The sequence below is a fragment of the Pipra filicauda genome, unplaced genomic scaffold (assembly GCF_003945595.2).
Source record: "Pipra filicauda isolate LSUMZ 115617 unplaced genomic scaffold, ASM394559v2 scaffold116_size3395265_pilon, whole genome shotgun sequence".
In the NCBI taxonomy this organism is placed as follows: Eukaryota; Metazoa; Chordata; class Aves; order Passeriformes; family Pipridae; genus Pipra; species Pipra filicauda.
The window spans coordinates 3115028-3142459 of NW_024103618.1; the positions used below are offsets into that span (position 1 = coordinate 3115028).

General features: G+C 35.8%; 1 protein-coding gene across 1 annotated transcript in view; it reads right to left on the minus strand.

The window, feature by feature from the left end:
* Positions 1-2207: 2207 nt before the first annotated feature.
* The window catches only part of CHIC2 (cysteine rich hydrophobic domain 2), a 29936-nt gene continuing 4711 nt past the window's right edge, over positions 2208-27432 (minus strand). The window contains exons 2-6 of the mRNA XM_027735932.2: positions 26170-26224; positions 25871-26026; positions 12480-12536; positions 12254-12313; positions 2208-9390 (exon numbers count right to left, since the gene is read on the minus strand). Coding sequence (XP_027591733.1) covers positions 9340-9390; positions 12254-12313; positions 12480-12536; positions 25871-26026; positions 26170-26224 — 379 coding nt within the window. The 3' untranslated portion in view covers positions 2208-9339. The remainder of the gene's footprint in view (positions 9391-12253; positions 12314-12479; positions 12537-25870; positions 26027-26169; positions 26225-27432) is intronic.

Consider the following 27432-nt stretch of genomic DNA (forward strand, 5'->3'; position numbering starts at 1 on the left):
CACTCCTGTGCTTTGCAAGTACATACATTGCTCCTTTACCTTGTTTGTGGACACAGACACAGGCCCTCTTTGTGCCATCCCAAAGCAAAGCAGGGGGCAGGGGTTTTGAACACCGCAGGCAGATCTCTGTGACAGCAAACCCTGGAACATGGGAACGCTCTTTGGCTTTTTGGTGTGAATGTTCTCTGAATAATCTTTTCATATAAAAGAAGTACCAGGTCTTTGAGTCTTTTAGGAGCTCATTGTTTTAATGTGGAAGAGCTAGAGAGAGCAAGGGAGGTCCTTGTCCATGAAGGCAGGAGGCCTGATGTCCTCCTGGGGCTTGTCTTCAATGGAGCAATCATGAACACAAGGTTAGAGGTTGGGGTTTCTTTAGTACTTTTATTTTAAACTGTTAGGTTCAGTTCGAGGGTTGTTTTGCTTATTTGTTTGGTGGGGTTGCTTTTTTGGAGTGGTGGTGTTGGTCTGTTTGTTTTTAAAGGGCAGGCACGCTCAGAGGGATAAAGCAGTGCCTAGACAGCCCCACCAGCCCCTCACCGAGGGCACCACAAAGCCAGCGCGGCCGAGCGCAGACTCAGCACAGCCTGGCTACAGCGGTGCCTCGATAAAGCGGGTCCCTCTGCCTCTTTGTGCCCCATCCGAAAGCCGCGGGGAGCCGGGGCACCACTCGAGGGGCCCGGCCCGGAGGGCACGGCAGGGGCGGGCGGTGAGGGCAGCGCTGCAGAGGCCAAGGCCGCGCTCCCGCAGCTCCACAGAGCTCGCTCTCCCGCCGCTTCCCCGCGCCTGCGGCCGCGGGGAGCCGGGCGGGGCCGGGCCGTGCCCCCGCGACGGGTAATCCGCGGGCCGGGGCGCGGCGAGTGGGTGGTCCGGGCGGCCGGAGGCGCGGGCTGTCCCCCTGCCCCGGCGCCGGGCCCGGCCCGCTCCCGCTCCCGCAGCTGGGCCGGAGGCGGCCCGCAGACCGCTCTCGGCACATTTCTTCATTTCTCACTTGAGTGCCCTTCTTTGGTTCCCTTTCAACTGCCCACTTTATATCGGCTTCATTACACCACCGCTCCATTTGTGATGTAAATCGGGAAACTCAGGGAAGTTTTTCTTTTGGCCTTGTCTGCGGAAGAATACCGAGAGGTATTCAAAACGTATTAACACAAATCAATGGCACCAATAAAAGCAAAATCTCCTTAGCAACATAATCTTGATTGCAAAAGGAGAACTGAGAGCATTTAGCAGAACAGTGGCCCACATGGAATACGCATTTGTCCAGAAGAATGCAGCACAAAGCCTAAAAGAGAGATGCTGAAAAAATCCAAAATTAACTCACACTGAACAGTTACTCTTTTTTTCAAAAGTACACAATTGGCTACATTAAATCTATCGTGCGCTTTTCTGCTCAGCAACATTGTATCATACCGCTTTGCAAGCCCACATTACAACACCCGGAATGCTTCACAGCACCGGGAGGGAGCACCCCTCCCCACCCACACTTTGGGGCCATGTGCACGTCTAACACCCCCCCCATATATGTTATAGGCATTATGCACACACACATTATAAAGAAGGTGTCAAGATTTCCATACTAGAGTAACCAAAGAGCTGTAAAATGTTTCATGCAAGAAAAAGCGGCTGACTGATGAGAGCCAAGGCCGTCCTCAGCACAGTGGAGAGCGCAGCGTTAGTTTTTGTTCATAAGGTTCAGGTTAACCAGCATTTCATATCCGATCATCTTAAAAATATGTGAATTGCACTGATGGGATTGATTCCTTTCTGAACAGGTGGTGTCTGCCTCAATTAGATGAAAAGCATATCTTGTTTGAGAGCATTAGTGTATATATAAAAAAGTGTACAAACAGCTTCAACATCACCATTCAACCGGAATGATAGTACATATAATAAATCCTACTATCATTAGGGCTTGAAAAGCTTGAAGAATTCCAAATGCAAACTTAACGAAAAACCAGTTTGAAACAGTTAAGGCAAGCAATGCTTGTAATTTGGTAATTCCAGTCCTGAAGTCACATATATTGTCACCTAAATTATCCAAAACTGTTCTCTCTTCCCCCCTCCTGCCAATTTAGACTAAAACTATCAACTGGAAACAAGAGGAGATCATTAAATCATATGCCAGAGTTTTTCATCTTTTTCTGTCTTTTTCTTCTACTCTCTACCACTCCCCCTCCCAACACAGATGAAAAACACCAAGGCTTAGTAGATACGTTAACAATTATTTTATTAGTTTATAATACATACAACTTAAGAAATGCTTTAAAAAAAATTTATACTGGAGTCCATTCCAATTCTGGGTCAAGTCAGGAAAAAACAATGCTGATGGCATTAAATAATATTCTATAATTCAACAATAGATTAACTTCAGTAATTTAGCAGACATGGTTAAATACTCTTAAATACGCATATATACAATTGTGCAGCCTTAAAAAAAGTCCTTTTCTTCCTATCTTCTCCTCCCAAAGCAATGCACCCTGTGAACACAGTACTGTCTCGTAAGCTTTCAGTCTCTCACCCAGACTTAAAATATTTGAAGAGGAATGTTACAACAGTGGAAATCACAGCAACCCTATCTTTCTAAACTCTTTATGAGAGGAGAGATGCCCAACAGGCAAAATTAACATCAAGTCTCTCTGTAAATAGCAGCTTCTTTAATATCCAGTTCTAGATTAAATTATTGCTTACATAATTTCTGCCTGAAATGGATTTTTAACATAACTGGATTTTTAACTCCAGAATACTGGGGTTTAAGTTTGCCCTCTTGAAAGGCAACACCCTTTCACTGACTTATTTACCATTATGGTTTTATACATTTTACAGGTTTTTCCTAAGTGCACACAATCTGATGCAATTCTCTGCCAATTTTTTTAAAGCAACTTGAATTACACAGGTCTAATTTAGCACACAACATTTAGGCACCGTTTTGCAGCTTACTATTCTCTTTCAAATTTATGTTTGGAATTACTTTGCTACTCTGATTGCCATACTCCATCCTTTATGAAAACAAGAATCTAAGTTACACTTTTCAAATCAGGAACTACTCTGTATTCCTTGTTATCTCACTGAACCAAACTGTTCATTGACAATATTAACCAGTAGGTACACTGCATATCCTAACAAGTCAGGAAGCCTGTTGCAAGCACAGAAGGATCAGAGATAAACACTTGGAGTGGATGAATTAGATGTTTACATCAGTACAGTGAAATCAATTTAAACATAGAGCCACTAAAAATACCAATTATATTGCATCAGGATACCTGACTTTTTGAAAAAATTCTAAATGTGACTTAAAAAATGGATTCACAAATGTAAAACACTGTAACAAAAAAAAAATCTTCAGCTGACTACTAAGTCTAGTTTTCAACACAAGGCAAAGTAACTTTCAATGAAGAAGTTATAAATTAGGAGAAAACAGCAACAAAAAAAGCATGTTTCAATAAACATCATAAAATCTACTATTTGCTTTCAAAAAGTGAGTATTTGTCAATGGTTCCCTTCTCCATAAAACCTACAACTAACTACAAAAGTCTCTCTTACTCACACGAACTTAAATTGTACTAACTGGATCCTACTTGTAGGCCTTAGATATACTGTCACATGACAGGAGCTGTCTGGACAAGTCAAGAATTTTCTTTGGAAACAATTAGCCATGCATTACAGGCTCCAGCTTAGGAAAAGCCTGTTCTGCACTTACTGTGCAGCTCTCATCAGCAATTCCGTTTTGGTCTGGCTATTTCAAATGAAGAGACACTGAGTTTAAAAAGAAGCTTACCTTCCGCATTATTATTCTGTATAATAGAATTGTCTATCGACTAGAGCATAACTAAAATAAATTAATAACACACTTATTAAAATAAAAAAATAGAAGTTAACACAGTCTACCTAATTACTGAAATGGTCTGCTAGCTTTTACTTAACTTGCATTATTCAATACCATTTCATTCAGTTCAAAACTATTTTCCATCGTACTCAGAGAACTCCAAACCTAATCTCCAAACTCAAGCTTTTGGGTGTTGCTTCTCCTAATTCCTATGTTTCATCTTTTGCCTCACTAAATTGTTCCTAATGGTCTGTTGTATTCTGAGGAGCCAAGCATTTATGAATCCTTTTTCAAGAAAATAAATCTTAATGAAATATTAATGAGCTAAACAAAGCAGAATTCTTTTTTAAAAGGACAACTTCCATGAAAACAGTAAAATGTAGTTTATAAAGGATATATATTACCCCGGTGTCATGTGGTAGAGATACACACACCAGCACAAGTGTCAACAAATGAAGTTTCATGCAAGGATTCAGACGTTTTTAAATTTTAAAAAATAGTCTCTAATTCAGCCCACACCGACTGAAACATCAGTGTGCAAAAAGATGAAAGTTCAAAAATTAATGAACGGCAAAATTCTGTAACCAACAAAACAACACAAATGAATATCTGTAACTAATGAAGAATAAATGCATGTTTCCAGCAGTGAAATTTTTTTGCTTCTAGACTACGTCTCCCCTTCAAATTTTTTCTCTTCCTTAAGAAGAACGATACTATTTTCTCATTACGTCAGTATCCCCTGTTTCACCCAGCCTATTCAAAGAGAACTTTACAAAGAATAAACACAGGAATTAAGAAGGTAGCACCATTAGAAATAATCACTCCATCGAAATCAGGAAAAAACCTTCATTTATCCTTATCCAACATACTTTGACATTCAGCAGCCTAATAATACAGGGTAAAAGAAGCTCTCATAACTGTATATTGATAACATTCATAATGGTCATGCATATTACAATCAGGTTTCTAGAGTGATGTTTGCAAAGTAAGCCTTCATGCAGATAGGCATTCAGCTCATTAACTCCATTTTCATATTTCCTATTAGTCCCTGAGAAGATAATTATTTCTACCTACAATATGGCTATTAAAGGCATTATAACGATCATACACGTAGCTGTTTGTGACGGAAATGCAATGTGGCTTTAGGGAAAAGCACAGAAATTACAGCAAATTAGCAGTGATGAATACAGATCTTATTTCTGAAATGCTTTCTTTTCGTAAACAAAGTTGCTGAAGAGCAACATAAATGATTTTAGTCACGGATACAAAACTAGCCAGCGTCACTTACCCTTAATAAATTGCTACTATGAATCCAAGACATTTGGGGCTCTGAGACCTCTCTAATTGAGCATTTCCTTTACACAAAATCATCTGGATTTTGACCTAATGTAGGGTCATCACGATTCTTCTTTTAATTACTCAGTAGCAGTGCTGGGAGAACTTAAAAGAACCAGGGATTTTCTTTGCTTAACATATCTTTTGCCTCTTAATTAAAGTGATCTCTTTAAATTGTTCAGAATTGAAATGGGTTTTTTTGGTGGACACTTTGCATTATTGCCAGCTGCTCAAAAACCATAAGCTAGGGCTCCAAAACAAGGGGACCAATTTAAAACTAAGACTTTGGGGTGGGGGGTGGAGGGAAAGGAATAAATAAAACTTCTTTTTCCTTTCCTTCTGGCTTCTAAGCAGTTACAAATTGCATTTTAAAGCTCTTCCCTACAATCTTCAGGGCTAAATAATGACTTTTAGAAAAAAAAAATTAAACCCGACTTTTAAGAAAGCCTGTATATGAGAGACAGAGCATTTAAACACCATGGTCTTGGGAGTTACAATAAAATACCATTTAACAAATTCGTTTAGAGATTATAATTTACATCTAAGTACTGTAAAAAGATTTTATCCTCTATTCTACTTCAGTTTAAGTATCATTTTGGATATTTAGATATTGGGAAATTTTGGATTTGCATAAATAGTTTATTAAAATTACCCTTACTGAGCTATTACAAAAAATTTACTTGACTTCCTGTAGCCTATCTCCACAAACATTTTAATTTCTGGTAAAATTTGCCAATCCCAGTATAAACTTCAAATCAGAGCTATTTAACAATAGATGAGCTCTACAGAATTATTTATGTAGGGTCAGACAGAAAGACCTTCTCCCTCAGGACTTATTTCTATCTATCACTAAAAGATTAAAAAGAATTTATTTCTATTATACTACAGAAAAAAAATCTTTATTCACCAGTTAAAGGCCACTATATCTAAAAATAATTATTAGCTTTCACAGGGAGTCATTGATGCCTTCACCATTAGTTTTTCAGGCTAAAGGTGAAACAGGCATAATGAACATCATTTGCTAAATGATTAATATCAACTCCAACTGTTAAAGGAAATTTCAAATAGATAAGATTATTTGTAGGAATTGCTGACTTGCAAGAAGCTGAACAAGTTAGTACAATGTAATATTTATTTCAGCAAAGTGTAGGCTGTGTCCTGGAAGTCCTACTACAGCTTCTGGTCTGTTCAAACTATGCAACTTCTTTCTTTGCCAAATAGACAAAAAGGTAATGTATGTCTTCTCACTAGCACACAAAGTAAATAGATTTCGTATTTCAGAAGCAACATCAAAGGAAAATCCTGACAACTGCCACAGGCATTAAACAGGTGATTAAAGTTCCTGCCATGTTCAATTTCCATAACTGTAATTAATGAATTGAAAAGGATTGTATCAGAATGTTTTATAACATTCTTACTAGGTGAGTGTACTACCTCTTCAGGAGAATAACACCTTTGAGATAAAACTCATCTCTCTGTATATGCAGTTTCTCAAGTTTCCTGATTGTATTTTAGGTCAGAGTCAATGTTTTAATACAATATCGGAAATACTTTTAGAAGGAATTAGTCTAGCCTCCTTACTAAGGGATTTAACTTTTTAATTGCTCCGAGCTCTACTCTGGACCTCTGTACTAGAGTTCTTTAAGAGAAAGTCATAGTTAAAACACAGAAATGCCTGCTAAGCAAGCCCATGACTGCTGATGCACCTAAAAGTAGGCAAGAACTTAACCAGCACTACCACTTACATGGAAGCTTTACTAATGAGATACTCTTTGTAAACTCATAAGCCACACTCTATTCACTGCTCTGGTTTCAGCACTTGTTGTGCCTAAAGTAGCTTTACTGTCAGTGGGTTTGGGTGCTGCTGGCAAGGTATCTGTGGTGTCACAGAATGTAGCATGGAAAGTTTGGGTAGTAAACTAAGGTAAACAGCTCACGCTGAATGTGGCGCTACTATTAACGTATCGCAAGCCCTATCCAACCTATCCCTTCACGCTATGTGGAAGGATAGGTTTCCACACCAGTGGAAAACTGCATCCATGACACAAATTATCTGTACAGTCAACTGAAAATCTTGGTAAAATCTAGACTTCATATGATTCAATATTCATTTTATTGAAAATCGACACTTAAAGAAACCAATATATATTTCTGGTCATCAGAATTTATCACCAGTTAGGACCTCTGTTCCATTTCAACCTCTCCTCTGGACCTCCAATCTCCCCAGTCTCAGCTGCCATCAATGTTATGTTTCTGGCCTCCCTTACAGGCTAAAAACTAGTTTGAGGTTATAATTAATACTTCTGGGCAAGAGGAGAAGCGTTGCAGACCCAGATTCGTATTAAAGAACAGGTTGAAATTGATTTTTAGAAAATTATAAACATTGACTTTGGAGAGAGACCATTGTGGCACCCAGAAGACCAAGGAAGCACGAAACTGGGATTTGTTAATTAAAAATCATGTTCCATCATGTCAAAGAAACACACTTGTAGGCTCGTATGAAAAGCATAGCTGAGCTATTTTCAAAGTGAACAGCAGGAATCCACAGATGAAAGCTGAGCAAAGGACAAGTTTTGGGAACAGATACAGAAGGCTTAGATTTAAGAAAACTTAAAACTTTCTAGACCAGTCCTACTATGAACAATTCAGGAATATAATACTCACTAGAGAATATTTTACAGAGAATAAATATCTTGAAGACACAGAAAAATAGTTCACAGCATCAAGGTACCTGTATTTAAAAGATTAAAAAGAGAAGACTATTCTTGTAGTGGTATCAACTTTTCATTCATACAAATATTAAGCAGAGTATATCTGTTTTTTCATATATTCACATTATTGCTTGCTACCACAACTGTACAAGGAACATGTTCTTAACTTACATCAGTGTTCATGTACAGTAATTTTATGTATCTAGAGCAAATTCTGAAATATGAGAGTTGCAATTAAAAAACCCCAAAACCTTTTGTGAAGATATGAACAACTAAGGTATAAGCATAAGAAACAAAACACAACCAGACTGACCCAAGCATACATCATATATCCAGTTAAAAAAAGTCTTATACTTGCACAGAAAATAAGCTTTGTAAACCAAAATGAGCAAAAGAAAATGGTGCAACAAATAATTGTCTAACACATTTAAAATCCCGCTGTTGCCCAGTGTACCCTGCTTTGATTATTAAATGGCCTTTGCATCTGGAACTCTACTGTTCAAGAATACTTCAATAACTTTTTCTGCTTATGTAGTTTTAAAATAAACGAAAAAAACCCTGAAAGGTCCTCTTGGACAATAAGTTTTAGTAAAACAAGTCCTTCTGCACCCCTGTGTACAGGTTCTGGTAAACAGTAGGAATAAAGCTGATACATGGCATTAGACTGAATTAAAACACGTACATTATAAAATGCAATACTAATATATTTTTGTGATCTTGAGTTCTACTAACCAGATGCATGCAATTCTCTCAGTGAGTCTTCTAATCCAAGCAAAATAATTCCATTTTGCTGCTTCTTTTTAACTTTCAAAGCCGAACTTTTTCAGAACCAGCTGACAGGACTTCTTCATGAAAAGCACAGAGATTTCTACTAATGCAATGGCATTTGGGTTCCAAAAAGCACAGTTTCAAAAAGAACTTTATCTCCTTTTGCTGGAAGAGACTAGCCAATATCCCAAGAAGAAATAAAAATATTTACAATTGACTAGTCACTGACAGAAGTTTAGGAATATCTTAGAAGGAACTTCAGCATGTAAATGAATAACTAAAAGGACCTACACAATGTACAGTCAATCAGTTGTGTCATATTGGGATAAAAAAATACCTGTTCACTTGTATATAATTTTCAGCTGTGTATTTATGGTAATATATATATATGTACACACGCGCGCGCACACATATAAAAGACTCTTCGAAAATCAAGATACGTTAATAAACAGAAGTAGCAAAAGTAAAAATAACTTAAGTAGTAATTAACACCTGTGTGAAATCAGCAGTTTGACTAAATGCACTTAGAACATGTTCTTATAAAAAAAACAAAACCAAAAAAACAACGAATGAAACAAAAAAAAAAGAATGAAAACAACACAAGACTCTGTAGAACCAATGCTATGTCACTACCAGGAGAGCACCAAGCAAGGCACCATTGGAAAGACAACATACTTGAATAAGTCTCTATAAATAAATCAAATGCTAATCTGGTCGAAAAATTGGTGTCTTTGGTAAAAATTCTATAAGGATGACCTGTGTAAAAAGAAAACAAATATATATTAAAGATGGCAGCAATCCTATTATTTATCACAATAATAATTCATATTCCTTTTTTTTTTAGTACATCAAGTTGTGACAAAAATCAAAGATCACAGAGCTTGTCTTAGGTAGGAGACCATTAGAAAAGTCATGCATGTTAATTGTTTTGGGGTCATCAGTAGAAACTCCAAACTCTTAAAAAATCAAATTCAATTGAATAAGCTTGGCTACTGACACGTAACATACGAAAACGAACTGAAGTAAGCTACTACACAAAAATTCCTTAACATAATTCGTTTCCTTTATTAGGAAAAAATTATGAAAGAGATAAATGCATTCATTTGAAAAAAATAAAAAAAAAAATCCAGAAGGCACAATGCATAAAAAGTTAATTTTCAATTACACAGGCAACTCCATTTACTTCAGAATTATTTCCACTTAATAAAGGATTCTAAATCATGTTAATAGTTTAATACCTGTATAGAAAAGTGTACCAACTTTTGCAAAGTTCCCATATCTACAAATGTGGTTAGTCAAAAACTTGACTAATGCTTTTGCATGATTATTCTCATGGTCTTGATTCAAATTAAAACTACGTGTTTCTGAGCTAAGCACATAATAGGGTCTGCTCCAGAACACAATCCAAGTATTTATCCTCCTTTAAATAGGAAGCTTAAAGAAAATGTTCACTTGCGCATCTTCTTTCTTCAGAGAGACAGTCGTAACACAGCAGCATGATCTGATTCATAAAGAAATAAATGCATCTAGTAACATAACTAAGGATTTTATTTAATTGTAAGGGGGACTCACCTTTCTAAAAGTTAAAAATTATTTCTGAATATTTTTGATTATAAAGAAGAACACCACTTAGCTGCTTAGCAAGTATACACTATCTCTGATAGTGTACCAAACATCAGCAAATAAATGAGTCTCTGATTTTATTTCTAAGGCAAACACATTAGAAGTAATGTATACTGAAATCAGGTGTACAAATTTATTTTTTGAGGGATTCAGAAGGGACTTATTTTCAGAAGTGATGCAAACTGCTCAAAATCTATTGATCAGTGACGTTAGTCAACCACTGGATTCTGCAGAGATACCAGGGCTTCTGATATTCAGGCAAGGTTTCAAGAAGGGAGCAAGAAGTAAAGCTGGAACACTCTGTTTATGCCAAAGATGTAAGATTATCTTGTCTTTCCTAATTTCTAGAATTATTTATTTAATTTAGCATTTACAACAGTGAAAATTTCAAATTCAGCAAAGCACCAAGTTTTGGGTGAAAGAATCTAATTTCAATCATCTGTTTTGAAAAAGAATTGAGGATAAGTATTTATTATTTGAAATTAAATCATGAACACAATAAGGGCAGTTTTTAAAGAGACTAGCAAATCAGTTCACTGAAAACGAGAAAACAGTACAGTGAGGTTTGGTAAAAATTCTCTCACTAAGTATATCCATAGATAATACCAGATGTTTCACAAATTGAAAATAAAATCTTTGAACTTTATCTCATAAAACTGATTATAAATTATATTTAATAAAATGAATATTCATCTGTAAACACTGATGGGCCACAGTATTTATAAACTTGCATTGTGTTTTTTTCAATTGAATCTGAAACCATTGGCTTTGACAGTGTTTCCTGTGGAAAAACAAAGTTTTCAGGAAAATAAGAACCACTTAGGTAAAGCTTAGGTCTACTTTCTGAAATTTGATTTATTCTGTTTTCAGTCACACTCATGCATCTAACCCAAAAAATTTGGTAGAATAGATGTTAAAAAATGTACTTATTCAGTGAACTGAATAGAGTCATTCTGTAAAAAAAACATTTTTAAGATCTTATATTTCAGGCTAGAAATAAGATCTAATGCAGAAACAGGAAAAAGAGGAAGACTAAAACGTAAAGATAATTTTAATCATTTTGAACTGTTTAATAAAGTTTGAAGTTTTAATATGCATTATAGCTTTGTTATTTCAAAGAATAGATGGAGTACTGTGTAATGGAAGATCACAGATCAATTACAACTAACACAGTAGATATTTCTCAAAAACTAATCTTAATTTTTAAAAAGTTAACCTTCCTATCGCCCAGTTCCTAAAGCATTAAAAGAAATTATGGAAATTCTGATGTTTCTCATATTTTAGCAGCTTAATTTCATCCTATCCTATGTACTTCCAAGACATTCTGAAAAGGAAAATAAGAAAAGCACCTAAAAAAAGAACAAGAAAGTTGCAAGCTAAACAAACTGAAATCCCATACTGGACAACATTCATTTTAAACCACATATAACTTCTTCACTGTGTATTTCCAAGAAGGGCTTATGGAGTCTCAGCCAAAGACTGAATTAAAACTCCAGAGACTGACTTAAAAATATTTTAGTGACACCAATTGGAGATAAAGATACTTTTAAGATAGTTGAGGTAAAGGGCAGTTAAAATCTAAAAAGGTTTCTTAAGCTCCAACAGCTTAGTTGAAAGGTCTTCTTCCATACTTTTAGACTTGATTAGCATTATATAAAATAGCCATATCTGACTTGCTGCGTAACCAAAGTTGTGGTTATTCTTTATACAGCATCTAAAATTTCACACTCCATCAGCACATGTTCAAGCTATTTTATCTTGGCAATTAATTTATTATTTTTCAGAACACAGTGAAGCCTTGTTTTCAAGTCTTTCATAACTTTATAAATCAGTCCTGCACATGAAACCATGCATCTGTGAACCGTAGAAAATCCTTGCACTCAGGCGATTAAGCTCCTGACACCTTTACTGATTAATAATCATGAAAAGAATAAGATCAGAAGCAAAATAAATGATCATTTAATAGAGAAACTCACAAAACAGCCCTTTAACTTACATATTCCATCATGTTATTCGTTTCACATTTCCTTTTGCTTAGTCTCCAATGCAAGCACAGCTAGACAAGGAGGAAAGAAAAAGAAGAAAAATGAGCTGTATTTTATTGCAGCACACAGACTAGCCCATTTGTCCACCTTTCATATTTTTCGTTCAACAAAAGCATCTGTTTCCATACTGTGCAATTCAAACTCCAACAGTACGAAGCTGCTCCCTGCGGCACTCACCTTGTGGTATAACCTATTGTTTTCCCATTCTAATAACTTCTCAATCGATCTTCGTGTCTGGAAGACAAATGAGAAAGAATTTTACTCTTGACTGGTTTTAGAAAAACTTTGTTTTGCAGCTGCTTTTGTGTGAAAAGGAGAGAGGTACGGGACAGTGACTGAGTACAGGGTGGTCTGCAGTACTATCAGAACTTCTCCAGTATTAAATAGTATCTAGAACAGAAACAACTTTTTATGACAGCCACATAATTATTTTCAACCACTTTGGAACAAAAACTGTTGATATACATGCTGTCTGGTTCTTATGGCAGTTATAACTTTAAAATCGCAGAAATTTCAAAGTGAACCAAGTATAAAAAGCAGGAACACTGCTCCCTCAGTATCAGTGGTCTAAGTGCACTGACTAAGGTCAGCAGCTAAACTCAAAAATGTTGCAAGTTATTTTGCAGTGCTGTAAGCCAAGTACAAACACACAATACTCTAAATGAGAAATTTGTTACATTTACATCCAGATTTAGAGACTGAAAAAACAAATGCAGAATTTACAGTAAATTGCACAAATTCATGTGATTTTTATAAAGAACAAACCCAATATTTAGGATTCTAAAGCAAAGGTTTACTGCCTGACAGTACTGCAAGTACTGTCCACACTTGACACTTCAGACAGGGAATCCTGAAAGCTGTTCTGCACAGCTTTTTAAGATTATGTATGCTAGAAGTAAAGGACATTCTGTGCTGTAAAGTTTCACAGCATTTTGAGTATAACTATTCAGTTATATTTACATTTGACAAACACATACTGACATTTATAGTCATCTGACTGCCAGAATATATATTGCTTAGCTCTAAATGAGATTTGCTACAGATTGTGAATAAAAAGAGGATAATTCATGGTGCCAGGTGTTAAGATGAGACCAACAGAGCTGCAGGTGCAAAAGGACGCAGCAATGACAAGGATCAAATACAACTTAGTGCAGCTGCAGCTTCCTTACAAGGTGGAGAGGGGTGAGGGGAAAGGATGAGAGAGCATCTTGCTGTTATTACTACAAAATACTAGTACTGTAAATGAACCTTAACAAATCAAACTAAATGTTGTCATGAGAAACAAGGAGTAAAATAAAAATTAGACAAAAATTTATTAATTTCCTCTCAAATATTAACTGGTGTTTTCAAACACCAGTTTGTCTCTAGTTTAATACTGATGCGGTTGTGGGGAAACACATCTAAGTATGTATTGTGGTCACATGATTAAAAATTAGATCATTGCTATCTATGTGTATTCATTACACTGAACTTTTTATTATGTTTTATTTTAAAAAGTACAAGTCAGGGAATTATCAGAAGGTGGATGTGCCAGTGACTATTTTATCACATCAATTGGAAATTGAGTATTTTTGGGGTTATTCTTATTATTATGTTTTTAAAGACAGTGCCCTTTAACAATAATCAGTAGACCTCACTTGTTTCTTTGTAAAGATAGCCTTTTAGAGTCTGCTCTCCTTTTAAATGAAAATAGGGCAGCAGTTATGGTCACACTTTTGTTAATTTAGTTGCCAGTCAGCTCCAAATCAAAAGAAAATAAGGCTGCAGAGTGTAATTAACATTCAGTTCAGTCGTTTTGTCCCTTGTCTAGCCCCCAAGCTTTGTTAAAATTGCCATCTGAATGCTGAAGGCTGTAGGGAAATCGATTTGATTCTAATCGCACCATGAAAAGAACATGATCTAACTGCTTTCAGCCCTCCGTAAATCTGTACTAGGTCTTTAGCACAATGCAACTTCCAATTTAAAAAGCACTGAATGTCTCGTCAATGACTTTGTGAAGAAAAAAGAACAAGGAGCAGACATAAAAATTCCAATAGTTGTTTAAGCATTAAAGTTCATTTGCATCACAGCAAACCTGAAAAGGGCTGACCTCTCAAACCGCCTCTCAGGTCTATGAAGTTGTAGCCTTGACAAGCTCACATTGACAGAGCTCATTGACTCTGAAAGGCTACTCTATCAATGGTGAAAAATGGCAATAGGTTCTACTCTGAGCAGGCATCTGCCTGCCCACCCGCTGCTAAACCAATGGCAAAACTGATTCAAAACCTGAGTCTACCTTGTAATCTTCCTTTCCAGGACCTTGTAATAATAGATTAAGATCACTATACAATTTAATTTGTTTGCCCCAAAGACTGTGAAAAACATCCAAGCTTTTCAAATTCCAATAAAATTACATCTGTATTACAAATTATACATATAAATAAGAAATCGATAGGTAGTTATGTACTATTAATTGGTTTATATAAATAACACAGTTTAAAATCATTTGACTAGCATGAAATAAAAATACATGCAGCCTCAAGACCATGATTATTTATCTTCCCAGAGCCTTAAATATAATCCTTCCTATAGTATAATCTGGGATATAGTTCCCAAATCACATCATATTATCAATACAGAAATGTTAATGAAAATTAGACTGTAAAATATTTCTGCAAACCTCAGAGCTTGGAATAAAAAGAAATGAATTAAACAGCATCACACAATTCACTATAGTAAGTTTTCTTCCTACTTGACAGGTGAAAAAAAGCACTTGCACGTGCAGCTTAATTAATCACTGCTCTTGACATCTCAATGATTTACAGTGAGGAGCAGGTGAGGATATACAAAACCAGAAAGGAACACTTGATTTGAGTGTAGCATTTCCAGCACACTAGGATGACAAGCTTATATATTCTATCAATGGTGTACAGAAAAACCCATACAACAAATTATTTGTTAGCCACAACAAAAGCACAAATTAAGTGGAAGAGAGACTTGCTTATTAGGAAGATTTAATACTATCCAGCTTTCAAATTTTATTTTCTTTTAAAACCCAGTCCAATATTTGAGCAAAGCGAAAACTGTAATTCATGTACTTTTTAGCATACCAATGATAAGAAAGTATGCTTTGTAACATACTTCATGAAAAAAAACATAAGTCCTTAATGCTACCCACAGAATTTTGTGAAATAGACCTCTTCAACTGTCTAGATGCAATGTTTAATGAAACATTCCTGTAAAATAGATTCTTTAGAGATATTAATGTCTAACAGTGTCTTTCGAAAAATGAGACTACCAAGAAAGCCCAACTCAGAACAAACTTTCACCAGTGCTTATTGCTCTTGATTCAGAAAAATAAATGTTTTCCCTTAAATGTGGAAGAACAAAAAAATCCCAGTATGAACTTTTCACGCAAAAACAAGGTAGTATTGAATGTATTACCAACTGCAAGACCTTTCTGTTACGTGTTTGCAAGTGTTTAATGCAGTTAGCTTACAATTCCAGATGCAGCTACGATCTGGACTGGAAGGCTGTGCAGCAACAGAGACCCCTCTTGCAGTACATGACCTGGAACACACACACAACACTAAACTACACTAGTGAACAGGCCAAAGCCCCCTCGACTTCTTCTGCAAATCAGTAAATGATTGCTACAATATTAAACAAAAGGATCTTGACTCCCAAAAACGTTGCTGATCTGAGTACCTCCCTTTGTCTTTATTAAGTGGGGAAACAACATGGATAGTAACAACATGATCTAACAATTTTAATCATAGTTGTCTAAGAAAAACCGAAGAGTCTCCTGCTACATGCATTCGATCTTTGACTTCTCATCTGAAAACACATGTAAATGTTGCACAACATGAGTCCAACAAGTAGCAAGAGATTTTCAAATTCCTTCATACAAAACTTCACCACAATAAAATATTATTAATTTTGAATATTATCCCTGAACAAATACGCTTCATGCTCAAATTTCAAAATACAAAGAGACCACTTCAAGCAGACTTTTGTTGATTGTCACATGGGTGGAATTTGTATTGAAAGAATGACCAGAAAAAAGTCAAAGGATCCTGTCAGAGGTCTGAACTATACTATCTCCACTCATTTAAAGAGAGAAACGACAGAAGTGGGAATTTCTATTCACTCTGACTACAAAATTTATACCCAAGTAATTTAGTTATCAGCACAAACAATGAAATAGAAAGTTAGAAGTCAACTGAGTCACAGAACTGTGTGCTCACTTTCACCATGCCAGAATATCCCCCAAGCCAATTTTGAGGCCCATATTGGTACCACAGAAATTCCAAAGCTGTACTCAGAACACACATAACTGAATTACATACATCTGTGCTAATCAAGTCCTCATCTTGAACACTCTCGCAAGGAAACCCTTTATGAACTGTAAATTGGTAAGATTCCCATCTCACTGAGGAATTCTCTATTTGTGAAGGGCGAAAAGGACAAAGGGGAAACCCGAGTTGATTTCAGATACTGACATGCTGGAATACCTGCTTCAGCACACACAGTACTTTGAAAAGGTGTCTGAACAACTACATAGGTGAACATGTAGATCTTGCATCATCTCTCCTATTAGTAACTAGGATATTTCTTATTTTAGACTACCATAAGGGTAGTCACCATAAGGGTGATCATCTCAGATGCCACTGCAACATCCGTGCAAGAAAGCAAGTGAAACCTATACTAAACAGACTGAAGAATGTCTCAAAAAAAATATAACAGTAGTGCTTTTTGTAGGATCTTGAAATAACTGCCTTGTCTAACAAGATTACTATTGCTGCATCTTGCCTTACCTATAGATTATTCTGTGCAGAAAGCGAATCCCACCTAAAGCACAGATCACAGTTACTGATCAGGCAAAGAGAAACGTAATCGCAGAATTCTGGAGCAGGAGAACTGACAACATCAAATTGACCTCATGAAACTCCCCATTCTGAAAGACAGCCCTGAGAATATTGTCCCACACTCAATCCATAAACTGACCTAAATTTTACGTGTCTCAACCCTGGGTTGGTACATCACAGAAAGATGAATTTAAAGCTTAATGAACCAAAACAGACCAATTACTTCCTGAAAAGGTCTCTTCCACATTGTTTGCTGGTATAAAGAGCAGCTCAGCTTTATTTGACATGTAGTATTTTTTTAACATCTAAGCCAAAGACAATTCCTTAGTGACTGGTTGCCTTGATTCTCAGATTCCTAGACTGTTTAAGAAAGCAGTAAAGCCATGAAATATGTGGAGAATGGAGAAGGTGTACAGAAACATACACCCCATGTGTATTATCCAGGAGTAAAATGGAGAGGACATTTAATTATCAGCAATGTACTGACAGATACTAGATGAATATTTTCCAAAGTCATCTTAGTCTGCAAACAGAAGAACATAGCAGAGACAAATTATCAAGGGAAGTTCCTAGAAGATGATTACAAGTCTTATATAAATTTCCTCTGAACTGTAGAAAGCCCAAAAGACTCAAGATGCTAACTTGATATTTTAGCTGTCCAGTAAGAGCTAAGTCACCAAGAAGGTGTTGCTAGCTACTTTCTGTAATGAGATGACAATGACTAGAGCCAATCATTGTGAAAACTTCATGCTATGGAGAAGCCTTGTGGAAGAAATAGTCTTGACCTTGGTAAAATTAACACACTTTCCTCAAGAAGGCCTAATTGAGATGTGGAAAAACATTTCACAGGCAGACAAATGTTGAACTGATCCATGAAACATCAGGACTGTAATTAATGTTGTTACTTGGACTAGTAAATTAAGATTAGTAACTCCTTTATTCTAGGATTAAATTCTAACTCTGACTCTGTCATTACAAGAAAACAAAAACCATGAAGCTCCATTCCTTCCAAACAAATTATTCAAATATGGCCATGATGATCTAAAGCATCCACCTCCTGCTGGAGGACGTTCTGACAGAAAAGGCCACAGAAAATGAACATATAAAATGTATGAAAATAGGATCAAATCTCCATTAAATAATTCATCTGATGTCATTCTCTGTGAGAAATTTTAAACTGAACATTAATGAAAATTTCACCTCCATCTTCTCTTTTAAGGTTACAGAGATGTTAACTTCAGTCCCCATCATTTATTTCCAAAATATCCAGCAGTATGCTATGGAACACAGTTCAAGACCAGTGTAGGTGGAGAAACTAAAGGATCTCAGGTTACATCTCTATTAAGAAATGAAACTGTGCCCAGAAATATTCTCATTCACTTCGAGCCAGCTGGCAGGGAACAGCTTACATCTATATCAGTAAGTTTTCATAACCTCCGAACCACTCGTAGTGCCTAGAGCATTCTGGTAATGCCTATGAACTGTTACACAATACAGAACCAGAGCCTGCCAGGGGCCTCCCTAAAAGTACAAATTATAAAGCACCAGTTCCTAGGAACATTCCTTTGACTCCCGCTGTTATGAGTATCTAAGGGGCCAAGAATGGAACAGAAGTTACATGGCCAGAAAGACTGAAAGGCAGCACAACTTAACAAAATAACTCCATAGAAGACCCTGTAAAATCCAACACCTCACTAGTGTGTATGCTGAAGAGAATGATCCCTCTGAAAGGGACAGCCTCTACAGTGCTTTGTCCATCTAGGACTGATTTCAGAAAAATACAGAATCCCAAGTTGATCTGCAGCTACTTAACCAATTCAGAAAAAAATCTGGCTACTAAAAAAAATATCTTCCATTATCATTATTGTTCCAAATTCACCAATTTTTTCCAAAATTCAGCAAAACTTATTTTTATGAGCTAAAAAATTAGAAGTACCTGGTCACTTTACATGTATGTTTGGTATGGCAGAAGAATATTTATTAATTCCTTTAATCTCTTTTGTAGAACTGGCCTCCTCACCCTCCCAACCATTTTGTCAGTAGTAATGTTTCTTGAACTACTATTTTTTTGTTACATAACAAGTTATTTTCTTTATATATAGTGCTTGCGTTACTGAGAATCTACACTTAGGCAGAAAATAATGTTTTACTCTGATTTCTTTAGTAAAGTGGAAAAGTGAATACTTTCCCGACCTAGACTACTGGGAGAAAAGTCAAGAGAAGAGGCACACAAGTGTGCCACTACCTCTCATTTGCCAGAACTCCATTCACTTTTATGTTTGTTTTACAGTACCATAGTCTAACAAGCTATTGTTCAGTAAGTGCTTTCTACTTATTTTAATTTTATCATATAGATTGCAGGTAATTTTGCCTTCTAATTTTTTCCTCAACGCTGTTTCCATATGCTCCCCATTTTGCATTACCTATATGTTGCTTAACACAGAATCCTAAAAATGTTCCTTCCTAAACTGATTTCCAAATCTAACAACTAACTAGACCATTCTTAGCATGCTCTTTCAAAATAGCCCCATGCAAATTTCAGCTAGCTCATGTCTGTATTTTCAAAAACACGTCAAACTGGACAAGAAGAGCAATATAAAAAGCAATATTAAACCCAAACCACTGCACGATCCCTTTATATACCTCAGCCATCACAATGTAAAAGGGGTTACAACATGGAAATGTTAATTTCACCTGCATTATTCTGATTAATATTAAAATGTTCAGAGATGGAATTCTGATTACAAATGCAAATAGATTTTAAATAACATTTAAAATATTCGCTACAGATACCAGAGATATGCTACGTTTAGGATTTATATAAAACCCATTACTAAGAACAAATCAAATTACAAATTTAACTTCAGAATACATATTCTTTAATTACTAAAGGTTGCATTTTTTACCTATAAAGAAACAAACTAGTATTTTGTGATATACTTATATTTGTTAGTGTTCTTCATGCCAATCTTAATGCCCTGTCCTCCACCAAGCAGGTCTGCAAATTAAAAGACATGGTAGAACTAGCTGCTCCCACACCTCATTATGCACCAACTCACTACTATATCCTTCAGGAAAGCACATGAAAACCTGATGAATTTTTGGAGGGTGCTTTGAAGGAACATCTGATTTCAGATATAGAAAAAAAAATTACCACATAGCTATACACATGATGATTTCACTTTTAGATTGTTCTACAAGCTCTGTCACTTGCAGTTTAGTATGTGGAGGACTTGGTGATTCTTCTGATCAAAATTATAGTGAACAATTTTTAAAGCAAAATATACCAGGTCTGAATCTTCTGATTCTTTTAAAGTTTTCATTTCATAGTTAGTAAATAAATAAAAAAAGACCTTTGAATACATTTGAAGACAATGGTAAGAATGCATATTTGATACATACAAGTCTTACTTTCAAAAAAGTTTTAATAAGTTGACTAGAGCCAACATAGAGATGACATGAGCTCTGGTTAGGATAAACATAATATATTACAATTTTAAAGGTTCTTCCAAACTGTATTATAATGTAAATTGTCATAACAGAGACTTCAAAAGCAAGGCACCTTCTGTCTAATGCAATTGCCTTGTGGAACTCCTTGGAAAAGCATTAGGCTATTAAGAGTATTTCCAATGCAAAGTCCCTGGCAGATAGGCATAAGAGAAAAATATACATTTTCTTCAGTTTTGAAAATAAATGTAATGTATTCATAGCTTCAATAAACGGAGCTAATATATTTTAACATCAGTATCATCCATTGACAAGCAAGACTACTGTATTTAAGAAAATTCATTCCAGCTCCTCCACCACATATTTAACTTAATCAATACTTGGGACATTGTAATTAGCTTATGTTTACACAGCATTCTGAAGATGTGAACTGCTAAGTGACAACTAATGATGAGGCTTAAGCAGCATTCATCAGCTTTGTGTGAATTCACAAACAAACAAGCAGCTCTTGAAAGTATTAATACAGATCACTATTAAATATCTAATTCTATTCATTTTAACAGATTGTCCATAAAGCTTTTGAAACATGCAATTTACTTGTACAATACCAGCTTTTAAAAATCTAGCAGTATTGCAATTCTACCATAGCTTTCATTGTTACTGTTTCTGTTGAAATTATATATCCTATTTACACATCAGGAACTACAGCATTTAGTTAATACTGAAAATGAGTGCCAATTCATTTGAAAAGTGGCTTCAAATGGGCACCTCAGTCTGCAGCCCTTTTTGAATTATAATTCACACTCTTTTTACTTAAAGAACAATAACTTAAAAGACTTAATGTTCATTTGTACAGTCTGGAACTTGTCCCAGAAACTATGGTGCAATCTATGAGTAAAACTGCTGAAGATCATTGATGATGTAGATCTGCAAATGAGGGACTACTTCCTGCAACTTTCTTGCAGCTTTTATTCATTAAAATCGAATCAAGACCACATAAAAGGAGAGAGACAACAAGATATTGAATCAAATAAAACACTTATTTTACTGGTGAAGAGTAGTAGGTTTTTTCTCAAATACCTCAATGCAAATGAAGAAAGGAAACAACACTGTACAAAGACTTACAAAACTAGCACTGAACAAAGCACTGAAAAGAAAAATTCAGTGAAGGGAAGGCTTTCATTGCATGGAAACGCATTAAAGTGATATAATTAACAATTAAGCTTACAAATGTCTGTGACTTAACAAATTCCTAGTTTGAAGCACCTGACGATTTAAGGAGAAACACCGTTACCTTATTTTTCACTGCACAAAAATAAGCAGGTATTCCGACTATACACAAACTTTCAATAACTGTCTGTAACCTCAAAAATCTTATCTAAATTTGTGATAACATTCCCGCGTTAGAATTTAAAAAGTCAATGAAAGGCAGTAAAAATACAGAATTCAAGGAAAGACTAAGAGAATTATTGTAACTTCACAAACTCTGAAGCTGCTTTTTTTACAAAGTACCACAGGAATTTAAGAGTATGGTAGATCGATTCAGACTCTTTAAACCAGACATTTCTTAATTGGTCATTCTGAGAAAAATTACTCTTCTATATTAAAAGTAAGCAATTGTACAGTTGAAACTGTTGTTTCATTTAATAAAATCCTTGAGAAACACTCCCACTTGCTAGCTCACTGTATATGTAATTTAACAGAACAAATTTGTTAGTCTTCTATTTCAGTAGAAAAGGGCAAAGATGAAGGCTTATACATTTTTATTGTGCAATTAAGACATGATCTACATGAATTTCAGGACAGGAACACTCCCATCCTGCTTTCAGAAATCAAACTCTAATTGTACGGTCTTGGGAGTTTTTTGTGATCACTGCAGCAAAGGATATAACACAGATCAGTTCCAAGTAACTGGCCTTTCATTAGGAATCACTTAGGACAGGACTGAATTATGAAAGCTCTCTGGGTAACACTTTTTGGACAAGTGTAGGTACTGCAAAATAAGCAACACTTTATTTATTGATCATTTGTTATTCTTGGTTTACAATATGAGCACTAGTGGGAAATAATTCACTGTATCTAAAAGTTAAAGGGAAGAAACAAGAACATGTTTCCTCAAAAAGTGAATCCTGGCTGTTGTGACTATACCTATGGTTGAGTCTGGCCAGTAAAAGGAAGTCAAAGCATGAAAGATCATTTGACCAACACAACCCTTTTCTAAGACACAGTTCAGGTCAGACATGAGCAGTTCAAGAGTTCAAATGTTAGTGAGTACTTCATATTGAATACATTAGTCTTATGTATCAGCAAAACCGTGACACTAGCAGCAAATCAAAATAGTCTATGAGTTTACTTTTTTTTAGTGGAAGAATATGAAGTTACAGTTCTACTGGAATCTACTGAGCAAATAGAAGATTGGAACATAGATAAACGAGGTAGTATTTACAACTGCTGTCAATTTGCTGAGCAGTTCCAGGTAATGCACTTTCATTTTCCCCACTTCTAGGAAAATACATATCATTAGTTTCCTGCACTTGTCACAGCACTTCAATAAACTGATGGAAAGTCCTGCATAAAAGAAAAATCTTACAAGCTTGTGGATGCAATTCAGTACTGAGATCTTAAAGGGTACAAAACCTGTAATTCCACGTGAGAGGGATTTAAAGGATTTATATCAGTTGGTATTTTCCTGTTCTGGGTCTATCTACCAAGACAAAGTTGAATCCACCCATACCTGTACAAGCAACTCAGGTGGCAGTAACTTTTCACTGTTTTTCTGTCAGAAGTAGCCCTGACTAGAACAATTAAAAATTCTTCTGCTTGTTGGTTGTAGTAGAATTTCCAAATATGTCCTTCAGATATATTCCACAGCTTTTCTCCTTACCTTCTCTACCAGAAAAAAATATTCTTTCCCAGCCATTTCCAGGATTAAGAGTTCAGAGTTAAGAGTTTGGGAAAGCACTCTTTCCCCTTTCATTTTGTCTTTAAGAACACAAGCTAATTAATTTGTCTATATATTTAACCTTCTAGATGCCCAACAGACACCAAGTTCTGAGTTCCCTCTAAGCACACATCCATTTTCTGAACTGCTGATATGGACAAACGATGTTGATCAGAAATCTCCAGATTGACTTAAATGACTTTTACTCTGGAGGAATAATCAAACTGCCTAAGCACAGGCATTGAGTGCCATCGGTGTCTAGTGCCACTGTGCCATCTACAGTGTCTGGACAGCTGAGTCCAAAGATCAATTTCACTAATGCTGGACATCCAAGTGCAGAAAAAGGTGCAAAGGTCCTTAAATGTCTTCTGGTACCTGTTTTAACAGGAACAATGCAACATTTACGGACAATCTGGGCCAGACCTCTAGGATGACTCACAGAACTTCAGCCCCAAGTCTGTGTCCACGCTCCTGCTGTTCATTCTTTTTCAAGACACTTCTGTTTCTATCCAGTCTCTGTATATTACAGCAACAATGACACCACTACCCTCTTTTCAAACTCCTCTGAACAAAGTATACATGGTTGGGTTTTTTTTTTTCAGATCTATCCTTTTGGAAGGAGTTTACCCTCCATGAAAACTTCAACAGAACTTCTCTAACTGTTCCTTCACAAAGTTCCCACACAGAACCTCTCTCCTCAGCTTCAAATGCTCTTTTCTGACCCCAGATGCTAGAAGCCCTTGTATTTTTTCTGACTCCGTTTAACAGTGTATAAAAAGTAGTTTACTTGTGAATCTATTCTAATAATAGATTAAGAGGACCCAGTTTAGAAGATGAGAGTTTGCAACATCGGCCCCTACCAGGTTACATCCTGTTATCATTTCCTGCTACAACCCATTATATGAGAAAAATGGGTCAAACTACAGAGCATCAGAAGCATCTTCATTTAGAAGTTAAGCATGGACAGTAGCAATGCAAGCTTCCCTTGTGTTTGTAATGAACAGAACTAGACCTAGAATAGTAAAGGTAGTCTTCTATGCGAGCTAGTTAAGTCACCAACTAACCTGTTGAAGCAATCACGAGATTCTAATTTATTCTAGCAGACTTTTGGGCTATAGATATACAATCATGCTACAGGAGACTTACTAGTTTGTTACAGCTTGAAGACAGAAAACCTCATGTTTGGTATCATTCCCACTGACACCAATATTTTTATTTTGGTTATTTTTGTGATTTTTTCCCACAGACACCCACATTACCAGGAGGCTTTTCTACTTTATTTTGCATACAGTTAAAACTAGACTTAAGTAATCTCTTAAACAGACTAAGCATTAAGATCTTAACACAGAAAGTTACAAAGGTTTTATTATAATTACTGTTCACCCTACACTTTTTAGAATGCCTTCATTTATTGACCCTATAAAATGAGGACTTCTATAGAGAAAAACATGATGATGTTCAGTGTACTGAACTGCACAAAAGTTGTAGCATTAAGAGGTTTTAGACATGAGAGAATATACACAAACCTTGCCATGAAATGGAAAGATGAACTAAATAGTGAGGAAACGATGAGGAGGCACAGAGACTTCTTGTAAAGTAGTGAAATAGAACTAGTCAAAGACAATTTTTACACACACAAAAACAGAAGAGGTGGGAGGGTAGTCTACTTAACTGCACTGAGGGAAAGGAAGTGAAAACCAGGCACGAGTAATGAGCTTCTGTTATGAGCAATACACTAAGTGCCAAGTGTACACAGACTAAAGGCTTGTTTCAAGTTCTTAATGTAAAAAAAAAGAATCTTACTCATCTACAACTTGGAAGGAAAATCCAAAAAGAAATATCAATTATCCTTTTTAAAAACAGCCTTTTTTAACAAAAATATATGGTTACTTGGGTCACAGTGTAATAGGAAGCTCCTCAAAAGCAACTTGTCACTCAATCACTGCCAAATTCTGATAAACTCAGTGCATCACAGAGAAGATGCAGCTATTAAAAACATGTTGAATGTTAGTTCAATAACAATAAGAACTGTACAGTAAATGGTTCTAGGAGAGATATTCAGCTATACTACTTCTCATTGAGTTATAAGCTCAAAGTCCTAACTGGTACCTTTTGTAACTTTAACCAGTATGGTAGACAACTGATATCAAAATGTATGAAATAAAATTGATTTAAGTAAATTCTAGCACAAAGCTTTTAATGGTGGAGGAAGAAGAAAAAAAGTAAACCAAAATGGTTTACCAAAAGTAAACCAAAAAAATAAACCAAAAAGTAAACCAAATAAAGCCAGTACAATTGTAACTATCAAAAATTATATGAATAATTCAACTTACTCTTTTACTGAGGCAGATAACTGGCCACATACTACAACCTAAAGTGCAGCAGCAGCAAAGGCATCCACATAGTAGCCATCGTACATTAACTGGAAGATTCTTCTTAAGACAACTGTTAACTCTACTGATGCTGGCTTTAAATTCTTCAGGTGCAACCTACAATGAAAAAAAAAGAACAAAAAAGAAACTAGTACTCCAGCAGTGAAATTTATTACTTTTATAGCGGTCTATACTTGGAACATCTGTTTTTGTAATAAAATCTTAACTCCAATTTCAAGCTCCCATTCAAAGATACTCACCTTTCCAGTTAAAGATGAAGGAAATTCTGCTTCAAATTTGTTGCTTAGTCCAAACCTGCAAAAACAAAGTTAAGATTGTACCAAAATTATAAATAACCCTAATCCATGCCACAAATTACAAGCACCTCATTATACTTTGAGTGTCTGTATCAGCAACAGCATTCATTTCAGGGAAGTAATACTCATTATTAAAATTCCTAAAATTATCCTAACAGACAAAAGCACACCACTGTACACAGACTGAAATCCATCTTGCCTAGAGTCTCTTCTCATAGTTCTCTTGATACTGGTGACTCTTCCCCAAACTCAGCGAAACATATAAGCAATAGTGGAAAGTGAGGAAAATGAAGTATTTATGGGGAAAGGGGAAGTAAGTTAAGGGCACAATTTGAATCACCTCCCTCCTGCACCAACATAGACGCATCTTGAAGAAAAGCTCATCCAGTGCTAAATAACTGTTCTAAGCTTAAAAAATCAAATCAACACCAGCTTGTTTTCCAGAAAAGAAATACATAGTAAGTTTCAAAACACAAAATACTGTGTAACAAAACCTGGGTTAAATGATAACTAATTTTAAAGAAACATACTAACTACGAATGTAAAGCTATGAAGCAGTTTGAAATGAGCTAGAGTTATTGAATCTTCTGGGTTTCACAAGATCTAAAGATAGAAGAGTTTCAGCTTTTCTATTCAAAAAATGTTTTCTACCTTATAGTTGCCTGGTTGATTCATGAATGGATGAACCTCAAAGAAAATCTGAATGTTTTCCGGCATCTGGACTGGGCTATAACTTCTAATAGGAACTATACAGACTAAAAAGTCATGAATAAAACTGTATGACTGGCTAGTCATTTGGTAAACAGCAGTCAGTGGAAAATACAAGTTGTAATTAACAAGCCTCTGACTATAAACCAGAGCAGTCTTACTATCAGATACTACAAACAACACAAATCAGAAACTAAACTGCTCAAGACTTGAATATTGGCAGTCCAGCCGTAGAAACGTAGCATGATTGTGTTGAAAGGGATCAAAGGTCATCTATTCCAACCTTTCTGTCATTAGATCAGGTTCCTCAAAGCTGCATCCAACTGAACTTTAAATACCTGCAATGATGGTGCATCTACAGCTTCTCTGAGCAACCCATTCCAGTGTTTCACCACTCGTCACAGAAAGTGGTTTTTTTATATACAAGCTAAATCTATGCTTTTTCTGTTTAAGATCATTGCCCATTGTCCTGTCATTATAGGACATGGTAAAGTCTCT